The sequence below is a fragment of the Schistocerca cancellata genome, chromosome 8, assembly GCF_023864275.1.
Source record: "Schistocerca cancellata isolate TAMUIC-IGC-003103 chromosome 8, iqSchCanc2.1, whole genome shotgun sequence".
NCBI lineage: Eukaryota > Metazoa > Arthropoda > Insecta > Orthoptera > Acrididae > Schistocerca > Schistocerca cancellata.
Genome location: NC_064633.1, coordinates 160449161 through 160469573, shown reverse-complemented (window position 1 = coordinate 160469573; position 20413 = coordinate 160449161). Strand labels below are relative to the sequence as shown.

General features: G+C 42.8%; 1 protein-coding gene across 1 annotated transcript in view; it reads right to left on the bottom strand.

The window, feature by feature from the left end:
* LOC126094817 (bumetanide-sensitive sodium-(potassium)-chloride cotransporter-like) overlaps window positions 1-20413 on the bottom strand; it is a 275910-nt gene that overhangs the window by 58011 nt on the left and 197486 nt on the right. Inside the window, exon 16 of the mRNA XM_049909392.1 lies at window positions 17014-17128. Coding sequence (XP_049765349.1) covers window positions 17014-17128 — 115 coding nt within the window. The remainder of the gene's footprint in view (window positions 1-17013; window positions 17129-20413) is intronic.

Sequence of the window (20413 nt, the reverse complement as noted above, 5' to 3'; positions counted from 1 at the left end):
ATATAGGATGTGTCCATCCTTTGGCTTTATGACAGATTCAACTCTGTTGTGGACAGGTGTCTGAATGTCTGAAGAAATGGCAGCCCATTCTGGATGCTACGGTCTGGAGCAAAGTCAACATTCTAACTCATTTCGAAGGTGTTCCATTGGATTCAGGTTGGGACTTTGGGCATGTCAGCCAATTTCAAGAATGTTGCTGTCCCCAAACCAATGACTCACAGATGGTGATTTATGATAAAGTGCATTCTCATGCTGATAGAATCATCTCTCTGCTGTTCCTCTATTGTACGCAGTTCACTATTGTGTTAGATGTATTCATATCCTTCCACATTTAGTGCTATCTTAAACACAGCAAGGGGACCACTTCCTAACCATGAGAAACACCCCCTCCATACCCTAATACCACCACCGCTGCCACAACAACTACTACTACTACTATGTACTTCATTGTTTGCGATGTATAGGATTGCAAATACTTTGTCCAGGCATTCGTCAATGCCAAACTATTTCGTTGAATTGCTACAGGGTATAGCATGATTCGTCACTCCAAATCACTTATTTGCAGTCATGTACTGTTTAGTACACCACCTCAAGTGTTGTTTAGCACTGACTACAGGAATGTGTGGCTTATGAGGAGCCGTTCAATCATTGTACCCCATTCATTTTGACTCCAGACACACACCAACTGTGCTAGCTGAACTGCTGGTAGCACTTTGGAACCCATGAGTGATTCCTTCCGCTGATTTCATGTGACTTTACAATCTTCCATAACACTAGACTGTCCCTGTCCTCCAGTACGTGAGTCTGCTAGGTGTTGGTTTAACTGCGATTGTTCCTTCATATTTCCGCTTCTCAGTCACATCACCAGTAGTAGACTGATAGCTTTAGAAAAGCTGAAATGTCCCTGATGTATTTGACATGCAGGTGACCTCCAATTAGTAGTCCATGGTGAAAGTTTCTGAGCTCTCTTGACACAATAGTTCAGCTGTTACTGCTTCTCTGACAACATAATACTCCTCGCCTCCCTTTCTATTCTCAGTCTGCCTTTCTTGAGATCTAGTGTTCAATTCCATACTGCATAGGTTTATGCAGATACTTTTGGCCAGATAATGTATGTCTGCTCAGACACAGATGCAGGACTGTATTTCAAGGTGTAGACTACCTCAGCTTATCAAAAAGTTACCCACAGAGACTGTTGGTTGGTTGGTTGGTTGATTGATTGATTGGGGTTGAAGGGATCAAACAGCAAGGTCATCAGTCCCTTGTTTCAAATGTGGTCCATTCAGACAGTTTGATATCTCAGGAAAGTCAGAACGATAAAATGGAAAAGGCTAAAAAACATAAAAGTGCAGTCATGTCGTCAGTGGTAAGAAATAAATGAGGGAAGTCAGCAAGAGAGCAACTCCAAGGATATGCTAGAGGCAGGAAATATCCCACCTCTGAAGCAGTAGAGGCAAGACCATGTGCTATTTAAAAGCGCTCAACTGCTAGAATGTAGAAGTGCGTATGGGAAAAGGAGACTATCTAATTCTAAAAAGTGATAAAAACAGAGTAAAAGGAAAGAAAAGAGCATTTTGGCCAGAGAGGGGAGTCGGGAATCCCCAAACACAGCTTACAGTGGGAGACGCCCCAACCCTCAATGCCCTGCCCCAACACCAGAGTGAGATTAAAAACCCTAAAAATAAAAACCCTAAAAATAAAAACCCTAAAAATAAAAACCCTAAAAATAAAAACCCTAAAAATAAAAACCCTAAAAATAAAAACCCTAAAAATAAAAACCCTAAAAATAAAAACCCTAAAAATAAAAACCCTAAAAATAAAAACCCTAAAAATAAAAACCCTAAAAATAAAAACCCTAAAAATAAAAACCGTAAAAATAAAAACCTTAAAAATAAAAACCACTTTCACGGAGGAAACTGAGAACCAGTTCGACCATCCAGGAATCGTCAGCCAACATTAAAGGTAACGTGCGGGGAAGTCTGTACTTAGTACACAGAGCCAAAAGAAGGGGGCATTCCACCAAAATGTGGACTACTGACTGGAAGGCTCCACGACCACAAAGCAGAGATGGCTCTTTACACAAAAGAAAACCATGGATCAGCCTGGTATGACCAATGTAGAGACGACACAGGGTGGTTGAGACCTTTCGGGAGAGGCACAAGGAAGAACACCATGGGACTGGTGTCACCTTAATCGCACGAAGTTTATTAGACAAGGAGGTAGCCTCCCAAGAGTTGGCCCATGATTGTACGAAGTGGAATTTGAAGTGAAGCCGTAAATCCGCTGCAGGAGGGGTTACAGAGAACGGGGGTAAGTGACTGCTCCCCCAGCCAAATGATAAGTAAGCTCATTACCTGGAATACCCATATGGCCAGGGACCCAAAGGAAGTCAACAGAACAAGCAGCACGGTGAAGATCAGCGAGATGGTCATGGATGGCCGAGACCAAGGGATGGCGGGAAAAACACTGGTCAATAGCCAGAAGGCCACTCATTGAGCCCCTACATATCAAAATGTGGTTGTGTTGGGACTGTTTAATAAAGATAGGGGACTGGGAAATTGCCATCAATTCCGCAGTAAACACCCCACATGTAGATGGCAGGAGATGATTTTCCGTGCCAACAGAGGACGTGAAGGCATATCCCACACAATCAGCAGATTTAGAGCCATTGGTGTAAAAACACTACAGCATCCTGAAACTCCCATCAAATTTGGCGGAAGAAACAATGGAACACCATTGGGGGAATGGAATCTTTTGTACCTCGGCAGAGATCCTTCTGAATTTGGGGCCAAGGACATAACCAAGACCATGAGGGGGGGGGGGGATGTTGGGGAGGGAGTGTGGGAGACAGGACAAAGAAGGAAGCTGAAAATCACAGTGAAGAGACACAAGGCGAAGCCAAACTGGTGAACCCGCCTGAGGGTGGGAATCAGGTGAGAGACATCCATAGTCTGGGAACAGGATAGACTAGGAAGGATGAATGGGAGAGGAACAGACAGCGATTGCTTAAGAAACCAGTAGCTGGGACCGCCAAACAGAAGGGGGGGGGGGGGTGGATCCCAGTTCAACCAGTAGACTATCAACAGGGCTAGTAGGGAAGGCACTGGTGGCCAAATGCATAACACGATGGTGGACTGGATCCAGCAGGTGCAGTGTGGAAGGAGCAGCTGAACCATAAACTTGACAACCATAGTCCAAGCGAGCCAGCACTAAAGCCTGATAAAGGCGGAGAAGGATGGAGCAGTCCGCACCCCAAGAGGTGTGGGCAAGGAAATGAAGGACATTGAGTTTACAGAAACATCCTACCTTCAGAAGTCTGATATGAGGCAGCCAAGTGAGCTTGTTGTCGAAAAGAAGACCCAGGAAACAAAACTATGGAATCACAGGTAACTGTTGTGCATCAAGACAGAGCTCCGGATCGGGGTGGATCATAATACAGCGACAGAAGTGGACCACCCGCGATTTTAAAGGAGAGAATTGAAACCCGTGTGAGACGGTCCATGCAAAGGCACACCGTATAGCTCCCTGGAGCTGCCGCTCTGCAGAGGCCATTGAAGAGGAACTAACCCAAATGCAGGAATCATCCAAATACAGAGCAAGGGCAACCAAAGGACCGATGGAGGCCACAAGTCCATCGATAGCAATGAGGAAAAGAAGTACACTCAATACAGAACCCTGTGGGATGCCATTCTCCTGGGTCCATGGAGAACTAAAAACAGTACCAACCTGAACCCTGAACGACCAGTGGAACAGGAACTGGCAGATAAAAATCGAGAGTGGGCCCCGAAGACCCCACTGATGAAGTGTAAGTAAGATGTGATGGCGCCAACCCATGTCATAGGCCTTGCGAAGGTCGAAAAATACTGCAACCAAATGGCGGCACTGGGAAAAAGCCTGCCGAACTGCAGATTCCAAGCAAAGTAAATGATCTATTGGAGACTGTCCCTATTGGAAACCACACTGGTAAGGGGACAATAGATCCAGAGATTCGAGGACCCAATTGAGCCGACAGGCTACCATCTGTTCAAGTAACTTGCAAACAACCTTTGTCAGACTAATTGGCCGATAGCTTTCGACAAACAGGGGATTCTTACCAGGCTTAAGGACAGGAACCACGATGCTATCCCTCCACTGAGAAGGGAAGTCACCCTGGAGCCAAATACGGTTAAACATCTGGAGAAGATGTTGCCTTTGTGGAGCACTGAGATGTTGAAGCAGTTGGTTATGAATAGAGTCTGGGCCAGGGGCCACATCATGAGAAGAAGAAAGTGCGGAAAGAAGTTCCCATTCAGTAAAAGGTTCGTTGTAAGATTCTGACTGACAAGGGGTAAAACATAAGGCAGAAGCTTTGGCCCGCGGCGAAGGAAAGAAGCCAGATAGGAGGCTGATGCTGATGCTGTTGCAAAATGGGTTGCAACATGTTCCGTGAGAATTAATGGGTCCATGCAAAGGCCATCCGGGAGGTGAAGGCCTGGGAGGGTGGACTGCTCATGGCAACCTTGGAGAGAGCGAAGTGTAGCCCATGTCCATGACATAGGGACAGTAGATCCGAGGGAAGAAACAAAGCATTCCCAACACATCCATTTCCTCTGTTTGATTAAGTAACAGGCTTTAGCGCAAAGGCATTCAAAGGTAATAAGGTTGGCAATGGATGGGTGCCTCTTGTTGTTGTTGTTGTTGTTGTTGTTGTTGTCGTCTTCAGTCCTGAGACTAGTTTGATGCAGCTCTCCATGCTACTCTATCCTGTGCAAGCTTCTTCATCTCCCAGTACCTACTGCAACCTACATCCTTCTGAATCTGCTTAGCGTATTCATCTGTTGGTCTCCCTCTACAATTTTTACCCTCCACGCTGCCCTCCAATGCTAAATTTGTGATCCCTTGATGCATCAGAAGAAGTCCTACCAACGGTCCCTTCTTCTTGTCAAGTTGTGCCACAAACTACTCTTCTCCCCCATTCTATTCAATACCTCCTCATTAGTTATGTGATCTACCCATCTAATCTTCAGCATTCTTCTGTAGCACCACATTTCGAAAGCTTCTATTCTCTTCTTGTCCAAACTATTTCTCGTCCATGTTTCACTTCCATTCATGGCTACACTCCATACAAATACTTTCAGAAATTACTTCCTGACACTTAAATCTATACTCGATGTTAACAAATTTCTCTTCTTCAGAAACGCTTTCCTTGCCATTGCCAGTCTACATTTTATATCCTCTCTACTTCGACAATCATCAGTTATGTTGCTCCCCAAATGGCAAAACTCCTTTACTACTTTAAGTGTCTCATTTCCTAATCTAACTCCCTCAGCATCACCCGATTTAAATCGACTATATTCCATTATCCTCATTTTGCTTTTGTGGATGTTCATCTTATATCCTCCTATCAATACACTGTCCATTCCGTTCAACTGCTCTTCCAAGTCCTTTGCTATCTCTGACAAAATTACAATGTCATCGGCGAACCTCAAACTTTTTATTTCTTCTCCATGGACTTTAATACCTACTCCAAATTTTTCTTTTGTTTCCTTTACTGTCTGCTCAATATACAGATTGAACAACATCGGGGAGAGGCTACAACCCTGTCTCACTCCCTTCCCAACCACTGCTTCCCTTTCATGTCCCTCGACTCTTATAACTGCCATCTGGTTGCTGTACAAATTGTAAATAGTCTTTTGCTCCCTGTATTTTACCCCTGCCACCTTTAGAATTTGAAAGAGAGTATTCCAGACAACATTGTCAAAAGCTTTCTCTAAGTCTATAAATGCTAGAAATGTAGGTTCGCCTTTTATTAATCTATTTTCTAAGATAAGTCGTAAGGTCAGTATTGCCTCACGTGTTCCAACATTTCTGCGGAAACCAAACTGATCTTCACTGAGGTCGGCTTCTACCAGTTTTTCCATTCGTCTGTAAAGAATTCGCGTAAGTATTTTGCAGCTGTGACTTATTAAACTGATAGTTCAGTAGTTTTGACATCTGTCAACAGCTGCTTTCTTTGGGATTGAAATTATTATATTCTTCTTGATGTCTGAGGGTATTTCGCCTGTCTCATACATCTTGCTCACCAGATGGTAGAGTTTTGTCAGGGCTGGCTCTCCCAAGGCCGTCAGTAGTTCCAATGGAATGTTGTCTACTCCCGGGGCCTTGTTTCGACTCAGGTCTTTCAGTGCTCTGTCAAACTCTTCACGCAGTATCATATCTCCCATTTTATCTTCATCTACATCCTCTTCCATTTCCATAATATTGTCCTCAAGTACATTGCCCTTGTACAGACCCTCTATATACTGCTTCCACCTTTCTGCTTTCCCTTCTTTGCTTAGTACTGGGTTTCCATCTGAGCTCTTGATATTCATAGAAGTTGCTCTTATCTCCAAAGGTCTCTTTAATTTTCCTGTAGGCATTATCTATCTTACCCCTAGTAAGGCAAGCCTCTACATCCTTACAGTTGTCCTCTAGCCATCCCTGCTTAGCCATTTTGCACTTCCTGTCGATCGCATTTTTGAGACGTTTGTATTCCTTTTTGCCTGCTTCATTTACTGCATTTTTATATTTTCTCCTTTCATTAATTGAATTCAATATTTCTTCTGTTACCCAAGGATTTCTACTAGCCCTCGTCTTTTTACCTACTTGATCGTCTGCTGCCTTCACTACTTCAGCCCTCAGAACTACCCATTCTTCTTCTACTGTATTTCTTTCCCCCATTCCTGTCAATTGTTCCCTTATGCTCTCCCTGAAACTCTGTACAACCTCTGGTTTAGTCAGTTTATCCAGGTCCCATGTCCTTAAATTCTCACCTTTTTGCAGTTTCTTCAGTTTTAATCTACAGTTCATAAGCAATAGATTGTGGTCAGAGTCCACATCTGCCCCTGGAAATGTCTTACAATTTAAAACCTGGTTCCTAAATCTCTGTCTAACTATTATATAATCTATCTGATACCTTCTAGTATCTCCAGGATTCTTCCATGTATACAGCCTTCTTTCATGATTCTTGAACCAAGTGTTAGCTATGATAAACTTATGCTCTGTGCAAAATTCTACCAGACGGCTTCCTCTTTCATTTCTTCCCCCCAATCCATATTCACCTACTATGTTTCATTCTCTTCCTTTTCCTACTACCGAATTCCAGTTACCCATGACTATTAAATTTTCGTCTCCCTTCACTATCTGAATAATTTCTTTTATTTCATCATACATTTCTTCAATTTCTTCGTCATCTGCAGAGCTAGTTGGCATATAAACTTGTACTACTGTGGTAGGCGTGGGCTTCGTGTCTATCTTGGCCACAATAATGCGTTCACTATGCTGTTTGTAGTAGCTTACCCGCACTCCTATTTTTTTATTCATTATTAAACCTACTCCTGCATAACCCCTATTTGATTTTGTATTAATAACCCTATATGCACCTGACCAAAAGTCTTGTTCCTCCTGCCACTGAACTTCGCTAATTCCCACTGTATCTAACTTCAACCTATCCATTTCCCTTTTTAAATTTTCTAACCTACCTGCCCAATTAAGGGATCTGACATTCCACACTCAGATCCGTAGAATGCCAGTTTTCTTTCTCCTGATAACGACGTCCTCTTGAGTAGTCCCCGCCCGGAGATCCGAATGGGGGACTATTTTACCTCCAGAATATTTTACCCAAGAGGACGCCATCATCATTTAACCATACAGTAAAGCTGCATGCCCTCGGGTGCCTCTTAAGGTGTTGCAAAGCTCGACAGCGATCATGGATGGCAATGGCAATGGCCGTACTCCTTCACAGGACTTGCCAGTGGTTGGTCCAGATGAGCCAGATGAGCGCAGTACAGCAAGGCTAGCAGCGCGAACATTCGCATCAGACACGTCATGTAGTACGTCATCAATACAACCCGACAAAGAGAAAGGAAACACGATCTGTGCAGTGTATAGAGGCCTATCGGCGCGTTGGAAAGACCAACGAGGTAACCTGTCCATTGGGGAGCGGGAAGGGAGTGAGAGAATCAATGGGAAATGGTCACAATCACAAAGGTTGTCGTGTGGCGACCAGTGTAATGAAGGGAGGAGGAAGGGAGAAGAAAGAGAAAGATCAATGGCAGAAAAAGTACCATGATTGGCACTAAAATGAGTAGGGGAGCCATCATTAAGAAGGCACAAGACTTGGTCTGCAAGAAACTGGTCTATGAGAATACCTTGTCTAGATGGAAATGCACTGCCCCACAAGGGATGATGAGCATTAAAATCCCTGAGAAGGAGGCAGGGAGGAGGAAGTTGCTGAATAAGGGCAGTTAAGGCAACAGGTGTAAGAGTCCTGTCAGGAGGGAGAGACTGGGCAGCTGAAGCAGTTTTGATCAACAATGAACCCGACCGCATCTTGCTCAGGGAGTCCACTTCGCCAAACTTGTCTTCAATGTGTTCCACAAAAAATAAAGGTTTTGGTATTGGTGAATAGCGAGGGAAAGGTTTCACCTCTAGCCGACGGGCCTGGCCCTCTTCCCAGGGGGTAGCCATGGAAGGGAAGGCTGAAGGGGCAGGAGAAGCAGCACTAAAAGAATCAGTTCCACACGGAGAGACGGCCGCAGAAGAATGGCCAGAGTTCTGGACCCGTATGCACTTCATTTGCATAGCATCCGCCCTGATACCACCCACTCTGATCAGGGGCTCTCCCCATGGGTGCCACCCAGCCACAGCAAGGGCCATCTGGCACGGTGGCCATTGCCAGGAGTTCCGATGCTCCAGGACGTCAAGCAACCACTCCTCGGCTTACATGAGGTGGTCACAGCTCAGGTCAGAAGTGCGATCCCTGTGCATTCAGGGGGCTCAACCAAAAGGGTACATAGTGACTCCACCACACAGGGTGGTTACCGTGCTGGCTATGCACCCTAGCATCTGACATCGATGTGAAAGAATAGGTGGAATGAAATAGGACGACACATGTCGGAGACACTAGGTAAGGTGCTCTTCCCCAAATGGCTCACACTATGGAATAGAAATTTATTAATGGAGGTCAAACCCCAGATGTAATGCCAAAAGGATGAGGTGAGTACGCAACAAAACCAAATTGCAAAAACAACATAACCAGGAGGATAGTGGGGCCAATATAAACAAGGACAACAAGAGAGGGAGAGGAGAGGGTGAAGGGAAAGGAGCAAGAAGAGGAAAGGAGGGGAAGGGCAAGGAAATGCAGCCCTGGAAAGAAAGAAGCCTGCAACAGCTCGGGGCCCTGTGCTTGTCAAGCACGTACTCACAAAAGAACCGTGAGCCCCCTGGGAGGGGCACACAGGCACTGTATTTTGTATATGTAGCACAAGACAGGTAATGTCAAACCCCAAACCTGCAAAGAACTGCAGTATACAAGTATTAGGCCTTTGTAGCTAGGTTGTGTAGATTTAACAAATTTGACTTTTCTGTTCTGTAACAATTGTAGCTACAAGATGTAAGGTTCCTATAGAAACACTTCTCTCTGGAAGCTATTTGACTTTCTGTGAGGTTCAAAAATACTATCTGCATTACTATTGAGGTGACTGTCTTTGTAAAATTTGACCAGTAGTGAGATTTTACTGGATGATAAGATTATTTAAAACTATTCTGCAATGGTCATCATATGGTAAATTACATTTTTAAACTACATTATGCATGTTTACAAGTTAAGAGATCTGTGAGGTTTGGGGGTAGGAGGAACTTGTCTTTTCAATACTGGACAGACTGAACTAACACAGATATAGATGATGAACATGAAACCAAGTATTAAACCACATAGCATGCCTGAAAGCTAGGGGAAACTACAGCCGTAATTTTTCCCAAGGGCATGCAGCTTTACTGTATGATTAAATGATGTCGTCCTCTTGGGTAAAATATTCCAGAGGTAAAATAGTCCCCCATTCGGATCTCCGGGTGGGGACTACTCAAGAGGGCGTCGTTATCAGGAGAAAGAAAACTGGCAATCTACGGATCGGAGTGTGGAATGTCAGATCCCTTAACGGGGCAGGCAGGTTAGAAAATTTAAAAAGGGAAATGGATAGGTTAAAGTTAGATATAGTGGGAAGTAGAGAAGTTCGGTGGCAGGAGGAACAAGACTTTTGGTCAGGTGAATACAGGGTTATAAATGCAAAATCAAATAGGGGTAATGCATAAAATAATGAATAAAAAAAATAGAGGAGTGCGGGTAAGCTACTACAAACAGCATAGTGAACGCATTATTGTGGCCAAGATAGACACGAAGCCCACGCCTACTACAGTAGTACAAGTTTATATGCCAACTAGTTCTGCAGATGAACAAATTGGTGAAATGTATGATGAGATAAGAGAAATTATTCAGGTAGTGAAGGGAGATGAAAATGTAATAGTCATGGGTAACTGGAATTCGGTAGTAGGAAAAGGAAGAGAATGAAACGTAGTAGGTGAATATGGATTGGGGGGAAGAAATGAAAGAGGAAGCCGTCTGGTAGAATTTTGCACAGAGCATAAGTTTATCATAGCTAACACTTGGTTCAAGAATCATGAAAGAAGGCTGTATACATGGAAGAATCCTGGAGATACTAGAAGGTATCAGATAGATTATATAATAGTTAGACAGAGATTTAGGAACCAGGTTTTAAATTGTAAGACATGTCCAGGGGCAGATGTGGACTCTGACCACAATCTATTGGTTTATGAACTGTAGATTAAAACTGAAGAAACTGCAAAAAGAAGGGAATTTAAGGAGATGGGACCTGGATAAGCTGGAAGAACCAGAGGTTGTACAGAGTTTCAGGGAGAGCATAATGGAACAATTGACAGGAATGGGGGAAAGAAACACAGTAGAAGAAGAATGGGTAGCTTTGAGGGATGAAATAGTGAAGGCAGCTGAGTATCAAGTAGATAGAAAGATGAGGGCTAGTAGAAATCCTTGGGTAAAAGAAGAAATATTGAACTTAATTGATGAAAGGAGAGAATACAAAAATGCCGCAAACGAAGCAGGCACAAAGGAATACAAACGTTTCAAAAATTAAATCGACAAGAAGTGCAAAATGGCTAAGCAGGGATGGCTAGAGGACAAATGTAATGATGTAGCGGCTTATCTCACGAGGGTTAAGATAGATACTGCCTACAGGAAAATTAAAGAGACTTTTGGAGAAAAGAGAACCACTTGCATGAATATCAAGAGCTCAGATGGAAACCCAGTACTAAGCAAAGAAGGGAAAGCAGAAAGGTGGAAGGAGTATATAGAAGGTCTATACAGGGGTGATGTTCGTGAGGACAATATTATGGAAATGGAAGAGGATGTAGATGAAGATGAAATGGGAGATATGATACTGCATGAAGAGTTTGACAGAGCACTGAAAGACCTAAGTTGAAACAAGGCCCCGGGAGTAGACAATATTCCATTAGAACTACTGACAGCCTTGGGAGAGCTAGTCCTGACAAAATTCTACCATGTGGTGAGCAAGATGTACGATACAGGCATAATACCCTCAGACTTCAAGAAGAATATAATAAATCCAATCCCAAAGAAAGCAGGTGTTGACACATCTGAAAATTACCAAACTATCAGTTTAATAAGTCACAGCTGCAAAATACTAACGCGAATTCTTTACAGATGAATGGAAAATCATGGTAGAAGCCAACCTCGGAGAAGATCAGTTTGGATTCCCTAGAAATATTGGAACACGTGAGGCAATACTGACCCTACAACTTATCTTAGAAGAAAGATTAAGGAAATGTTGGCTGGAATACTCTCAGATTCTGAAGATGGTAGGGGTAAAATACAGGGAGCAAAAGGATATTTATAATTTGTATAGAAAGAAGATGGCAGTTATAAGAGTCAAGGGACACGAAAGGAAAGCAGTGGTTGGGAAGGGAGTGAGATAGGGTTGTAGCCTCTCCCCGATTCTATTCAATCTGAATATTGAGCAAGCAGTTAAGAAACAAAAGAAAAGTTCGGAGTAGGTATTAAAATCCATAGAGAAGAAATAAAAACTTTGAGGTTCGCCGATGACATTGTAATTCTGTCAGAGACAGCAAAGGACTTGGAAGAGCAGTTGAACGGAATGGACAGTGTCTTGAAAGGAGGATATAAGATGAACATCAACAAAAGCAAAACGAGGATAATGGAATGTAGTCGAATTAAGTCGGGTGATGCTGAGCGAATTAGATTAGGAAATGAGACACTTAAAGTAGTAGAGGAATTTTGCTATTTGGGGAGCAAAATAACTGATAATGGTCGAACTAGAGAGGATATAAAATGTAGACTGGCAATGGCAAGGAAGGCGTTTCTGAAGAAGAGAAATTTGTTAACATCGAGTTGACGATAAATAGTTTAGATAAGAAGAGAATAGAAGCTTTCAAAATGTGGTGCTTCAGAAGAATGCTGAAGATTAGAGGGGTAGATCACATAACTAATGAGGAGGTATTAAATAGAATTGGGGAAAGAGGAGTTTGTGGCACAACTTGACTAGAAGAAGGGATCGGTTGGTAGGACATGTTCTGATGCATCAAGAGATCACCAATTTAGTACTGGATGGCAGCGTGGAAGGTAAAAATTGTAGGAGGAGGCCAAGAGATGAATACACTAAGCAGATTCAGAAGGATGTAGGCTGCAGTACGTACTGGGAGATGATGAAGCTTGCACAAGATAGAGTAGCATGGAGAGCTGCATCAAACCGGTCTCAGGACTGAAGACCACAACAACAACAACAACAACAACAACAACAACATACCTGCAGAAGTATGTGACAGCAGAAGTTTTGAGTATAGTGGACCTGGGTGTTATGTATATCAGGCACACACTATTTGAATTTTACGGTAGCAGAATAGCACTGTGAACTACATGGGTGACAAAGGCCTCTTCATACCAGCATCATGTTAGAGGCCCAGTTAGTGCACTGTGAGATGGAAGTTAACAGTCAACCCTAATGTCTTTTCATTTTTATATTGGAGATGGTGCAAGTAGTAACATTCAAAGGTAGCGTGATCGAAATTGAGCATGTGCTGTAATACTGTGCTAGGGTCACTATATTCCCTTAATAATGTGAACACTGAATAATCAACACAACACCTTCCATAATAGACTAAGCAAACTCAATTTGGCAGTGTATTCCCATCTAGGGATTCGAAATGGGGATTTACTCCGTGGTACAAAAGGCTGAGAGGTTACTGGTAGACTTCAGGCAAGTAACAAAATGTTACTGACATTGTGGAAGTACAGGGATTGTATTTACAATTTTAACACAGTCCTATCCACAGTAACTTATTTTTGATTGTGCTAACCAGTTTTGGTCTGTAAGATTATATTCAGACCAGGGTTTCCAGGCGATGTGAGGAGCTGGTTCACGGAGCCACTGAGTAGTACCTACTGTGACAGTTGCAACAGATATCAGCAGTTACTACTCAATAGCTCTGAACTGGCCACCTGGAGCCTCTGCTCTGGAAATGGTTTTATAGACCAAAACCTGGAATCAAAAATAAGTAAGTTATTATGACTGAGTACTTTTTATTGAAACAGGAAACTAAAAATTCCTAGATACTCAAAACCAGACTGAAAGAATACTATATTAGCCACTACTCTTACAATTTATCACTTTATTTGGCTAAATGTAAATTACCCACAACCTAAATCTTTGTATTGAAATTACAACATGAATAGAGGAAAATCTACTCGTCAAGCAGCAACAAGAGGAAACACACAGAAGACGTTGAATTGCATGAGCTTTCAGGGCCAATGGCTCCTTCTGGCAGGAGGGTTGAAGGGAAAGGAAAAGGGGAGGTCTGGGAAATGCAAAAAGTTATAGAAAAATTGCCCAGAACACTGGGTCAGGGGAGAGTTGTTGGGGAGAATGAGAAGAAAAAATTTTCTATCTTTGACTAGTTTAGTTGAGATAATGTTTATATCGGGCAGATCTTGACATTGGCAGTATGTAGACAACAGACAGTGGTCTGCACAAAGTTACATAAATGCTTTGTTTTGAAACATTAGATAGGAACAGCAGCTGAGTAGTGTAAGAGAAGGAGCAGTGGCTGTTTTGAAGGAGCTGTTATCCTCCTGATGCACATACGGTATATAAAGTAATCTAGAAGTAACTACCGTAATTGTCAGTGAGATTAGATTAACACTCATCATAATTTGTTACTAGTATACTTTGCCTGCAGTGACTGCTTTCAGCTGTGAATGTAAAACATTTCTCCTTCCACACACCTGACGACTCTCCTTCATCATAATATTTATTAAATATGATCTGTGACGACTTAATTCTCTTAGTTAGAGTAGTTAGAGGATTTGCAGCTTTTCCAAATCATATGTCACATCGGACTGTCTTGAAAATTTGCTATATATGGTCATAAACATCGCCCCCCCCCTCCTCCCACCCCCACACCCCCACACACGCCCCCACACACGCACAGACCCCCCCCCCACCCCCACACCCACAGACACCCCCCCCACACCCACAGACACCCCCCTCCACACCCACAGACCCACCCCCCACACCCACAGACCCACCCCCCACACCCACAGACCCCCCCCCACACACCCACAGACCCCCCCCCCCACACACCCACAGACCCCCCCCCCCCACACACACACAGTGTAGCCCCAGGTGCATGTTTCTCCCTCCCTCCATCCATCCATCCATCCATCCATCCATCCATCCATCCATAAGGTGGGCGAAATGTGACAACCTGATCAATATTGCTGCAAGGAAACAATAGTAGCATGGTTGTTCTCATTTGGGGCATCACCAAGTTAAGAGCATTTACAGTAATGTGACTGTCACAATGGTCAGTGGCAGTCAATAAAGAGGACATCGTCACTTATTTGTGGTATGAATGGATCTGAAATGATTATTTGTGACCACTCTCAGTTAGCATGGTGAATATATGCCTGTGACATGACCTCATTATGGTCCAGACTGGTCGGCACTCTTCCCAGCCTTCAGCACAGGCCCACTAGGCAGGAGAGCAGCATAACACTTCTACTGAAAACTCTCCAGGGGGCACTTCTGTAGCAATGGGAGTATTAGAGTATTACCACAAGTCATCATAAATGATGTGATCTGCAGTATGAGGATCATTGTGCATCCAGTACAGCCATGGGAGAGCATTACATCTTGTCTTGGACTGACATTCCATATACAACCAATAGTAATGAAGAATATGATAAATGCTACTTGGAGTCCGTGTGTGTGTGTGTGTGTGTGTGTGTGTGTGTGTGTGTGTGTGTGTGTGTGTGTGTGTGTGTGTGTGTGTGTGCGCGCGCGCGCGCGCGCATTGCTGCAACTCATGTTTCATGAACTGTAAAACCCTTTAACCCCAAAAGTGGAGAAAAAATTAAATATATACATTTCTGATAGTTAGCAAGACAGTCTCTTTAGCACCACAAGTAAAGTACCCACTGTTGGATTAGTGCAGGAAGTTGAAGTATAAAGAATAGTTTTAAACCACAACTTAAATATAACTTAGTTATATATCTTTTATCAAAGAGATAGAGGGGCTGGCCAGTACTTACCTCAGCTCAGTACAGCCGATAGATACACATAAAAAAAAAACCGATAATTTATGTTCCTAGCTTTCGGAACAAATGTTCCTTCATCTTGGAGGAGAGAGGGGAAAGAAAGGGAAGAAGGGAAAGGAGATTCAGTTACTCACAACCCAGGTTATTAAGCAACAGGGAAAGGAAAATAGGGAGGGTAGCAAGGATGGAGGCATGGTTGTCAGAGGGACAACTCAGCTGTACTGAGCTGAGGTAAGTACTGGCCAGCCCCTCTACCTCTTTGTTAGTATTTGTTTCGCATCTTTATATGAGATTTTCCATTAATCATTTATATATCTTTTATATTTACAAGGAGGGGGCCCCAGCAGTGAGATTGACATTTTGAAATAGTCTATATGATGATGTAGGCTGAGGTCCCAGGTATCACACCTTGCAACCATTCATCCTAGTGGGCCTTCCTTCGTGGGTAATTGCCGGGGGGGGGGGTGGGGGGGGGGGGGGGGGGATAATAATAATTTTCAACAGACTGGTTGCACAGTGTAATTAATGATTAGTTCACATCCTGTCAAGTGCGTTGAAAATTATTATTTTAAATTTTTATCAAACAACTTTTGTCATTATTTTTACTCAGTTAAATGGGTAAAATGTAATTTTTTTATTTCTAGTGGTTTGTTGTGCCATTTTAATCATTGTAATAATTGTTTAAATTTCTCTCATTTTTCTTGCCATCATTCTTTTTCCACTTGGTATCTTTGTTCGTGTGATTTTTATTTTTTTGTGTATTAAAATTGCAGAAATTAACTAAGTTCTCATCCTGTACCTTTGTCTATCTATGCATTCATTACTTCCATTCCACAGTTTGCTTGAATTTCATTTTATTTGTAATCCTTTCCTTCATTTAAATATTTATCTGCATTACTTTGTCTGTAATACATTAAGAATTTATGTTTTCAATGTTTGCAAGATGATTACCATCCAAAAAAATGTACATCTTGTATTGCAAACTTTTTTGACCCCATTGAACATGAGTATATACAGATTTCACCTTTTGTTTTCTAACCTATACACAGACAGTTTCAAATGTTTAAATTACAGATAAATAAAAATAATTAAATTTGCGTGCACAAGGATTACAAGAGTAAAAATCATGATAGGCAGAGAAAATGAGGGCGATTGAAAAAGTAAATACGATGGTTAAAGTTATGTGACAAAGAATTTAAAAAAAATTCATTTAACCAACCAAATTAATTTCAATACAGATTTAAAAACAATAAATTTAAAGCACCTGATGAGATTTGAAACCCATCAACCTTTTTCATGTGAGGTCGATACCTTGATCGTTACACTGCCTAGGCAATCTGTTATACTCCTTTTTTTTAATTCTGTAGGGCGTTACGAAAAAAAAAAAAAAAAAAAAAAAAAAGTGATTACTCATGAATGAGAGCCAGAGTGAATGGCTGTGGTGTTTTAGCTTACGTCAACATATAGATGATTTACAAAAGTCGATCCACCGCTGGGGTCCTCTGCTTGTTAGTAGAAATTAGAGATATGAACACAGCAGTCATAAATACCTTCGCTGTTCCATTTCCAGTTCATCTTTTTTGTTTGCTAATGTGAATATCCTCAGCTTACAAGATGACCAATTACTACGAGTTGAAATGATGTAGGGCAAGAGGAGAGTGAGACCTGCAAAAGTTCCAGCAGCTAAATGTATAATGACTTTCATAAACTCAAACAGTATTTTTTAAACTGGCCCTGTAAAGTGTACAAAATAAAATAATAAAAGCTTTTTACTGAAGTTTTATTAAGAGACCGTAAAGAGATAACTGTATAGGAAATAGATTATTGTGCATTATCAAATTTAAATATGTGTATAAATTGTAAAGACTCCTCTACATTTATCACAATATTTGCCAGAACTAGAGAGGTTTTGAAATTAACATATTAACAATCGCATAACTTTTATACAGCGGAATCTGACACACTAACCTTTATAAGTAGTATGTCCAGAAACGGAAATGGAACAATAACTGGTTTGCAGTAGCCTGTCAATAGCAAAACCTTCCACTTGCTATACCTTTCAATGTATGTGTGATCATTCCATTTAATGATATTCACACATCATCATGTTCAGTTATTAGTATTCAGCTACCCAGTCATGATTCATTAACTACATAAACAAATACCACTTAACTTGCACATTTAATCAAGTTTAGAACTGTTAAACAATGAAAAATGCAGGATGTAATAATGATAATAATATAAAAAGGATAGATTGCTACTCGCCACATAGATGATGTGTTGAGTTGCAGACAGGCACAACATAAAGACTGCTATATATTTGAGCTCTCAACTGTGCCTTATAGAGAAGCAGTCTGTGGATGGTGAGAGTAAGGAGTAGGCTGGGGTGGGTTGGGGAGGGGGTGAGATAGCATCATAGAGGAGGGGAGAATGTGCAGTGCTGCTTGTGGGAGCAAGCAGGGATGTGGCGCTGATAAGGTAGGGCTGCTATGTACAGTCCAGAGGTTTGATGGAGGACAAGGGGAGCAGAGAAGAAGAGAGGTAGAGGAGGGGGAAAACACTAGTTGGTGTGATGGTGGAATATAAGGCTGTGTAGTGCTGGAGTGGGAGCAGGAAACAGGATAGATGGATGAAGGACAGGAACTAGTGAAGGTTAAAGTCTGGGGGGTTTATGGGAATGTGGGATGTATTGCAGGGACAATTCCCAAGTGAACAATTCAGAAAAGCTAGTGTCAGTAGGAAGCATCCAGATGGTGCAGAATGTGAAGCAGTCACTAAAGAGAAGCATATTGTGTTGGGCAGAATCTTCAACTGTCCAGCTGTCTCTTGGCCACAGTTCATCAATGGACATTCATGCAAACAGACAGCTTGTTGGTGGTCCTGCCCACAGAGAAAACGGAAGAGTGGCTGCTGCTTAGTTTGTGGATCCCTTGACTGCTTTCACAGGTAGCCCTGTCTCTGATGGGATAGGTTATGCTTGAGACTGGACTGGAGTAGGGGTTGATGGTTGGAATTATAGGACAGGTCTTGCATCTAGGTCTATTAAAGGGATATGAGTCAAGAGGCAAGAGGTTGAGAGCAAGGGTGGAGCAGGTATGGGCTGGGATATTGTGTAGGTTCAAATGGCAGCATAGTTCCACTGTGTGAGGAATAAGGATAGTGAGTAGGATATTCTCCATTTCAGTGCACGATGAGAGATATTTGAAACCCTGGTGGTTAATGAGGGTTAAGATGATCCAGTCCACCATGGTACTGAGCTACAAGGGAGTGGGGTGCTACTTTGTGGCCAGTTGCTAGTAATGTGGGAAGTGGGTGGATGAGTGGAGAGCCAAGGCAGGGAGATCCCCTTTCTGTACAAGGATGGGAGGGTAATTTCGGTCTGTGAAGGCCTCAGTGAGACCCTTGATGTATTTGGAGAACTGCCTGTCATTACAAATGTGACAACCATGGGTGACTAGGCAGTATAGAAAGGACCTTTTGGTATGGAATGGGTGGTAGCAGTCTAAGTGGGGGTATTGCTTATGGCTGGTAGATATGGTATGGCCAAATGTACTGATGTAGCCATGTCCTACATTTACCACATTTTCATAAACTCACCACCACCACCATAAAGCATCCAGAACATAAACAGACTTGAAACACAGCCATGAACCTTTCCTCCAAAATCTTTAGTCCCTGCAGAAGTATTAGCCGTTTCCAAAGGCCTCACCTTTTGACCCACTCCCAAATTAAAGCATGCAGGACTCAAAGACCTTCTCACCTTGTCCGTACAGTGGAAAAACATTTTCACTACCAACCCTACAAATCAGACTCAATCTAAAGCTCATGTTGGACCACGCCTCACTCAATTCCCTCCTCCATCCAACTGTGGTAAGTTCCCACTGCCCCTGAAGCACCCCATTAACATTCCAGAATTTCTTAACCTCAGACCTTGCCTCACCACCACTCCCAAATCACTGAATATAGAAACTAACCTTAAATCCACAGAAAAAGCACAATCCACCACATAAAAACTGACAGCAGCCTTATAATCATACCTGATAATAAAAAAAAAAAGACTCCACCACTGTGGTTTTGAACCATATGGGATAACTGGTGGAGGGACTCGGGTAGCTGTCAGATTTGTCCACGTAAAAACCCTGCCACAGAAACACCATTCCATAAATCTGACAGGATCTCTCGTCTCTCCTCAAATCCTTAGGCTCATCCCAGAATCTGTACCTTGAGTCCCTCTCCCTCTCCTTCTTCCCCCCTCCCCCCCTCTGCCTCTTCCTGCAGTCCTACCTTCTACACGCTTCATGAAGTCCATAAACTCAACTCCAGATGTACCATTGTTGCTGGTTACTGTGCCCACACTGAGAGAAAAACAAATCCGTGATAAAGATATGGGCACCAACATGACACCATCCTAAGCCAAATTATTCATGGGCCATCTAGATCTTCTGAATCAGCCAGAACCCCACATCCCCCCACCCATTTCAGATTCATTCATGATACTATTGTAATCTGGACTGAGGGTGAGCTGCTCTTCTTCACTGCTCCCACACCAACACTACATAGCCTTCCCCGCTAGTGTTTTCCCCCCTCTTCTACTGCTTTCCTTTTCCACTCATCCCCCCCCCCCCTCACCCTCCCATTTAAACCTCCTAGCAGCCCTGCCCTACCCCTGTTATGTACCTGCGTACTTCCACAAGCAGCACTACACCTTCCCTCACATCTGCCCTGCTTTCCCTTCCCCTCCCCACCCCAGCCACGTCCTTAACTCCACCACCCATAAACTGCCTTTCCCGTAAGGCACAGTAGTTGTTTGGAGTGTAGCCTCAGCACCCCAAGACATTGGACATGTATGAGCGAGTTGTGTGAGTGCGTGTATTTTCTGCTTTAGAAGAAAATGTATAGCAACTCTTTGTTGTGCCTGCCGGCAACTCAGCAGCTCCTCTATATGGTACA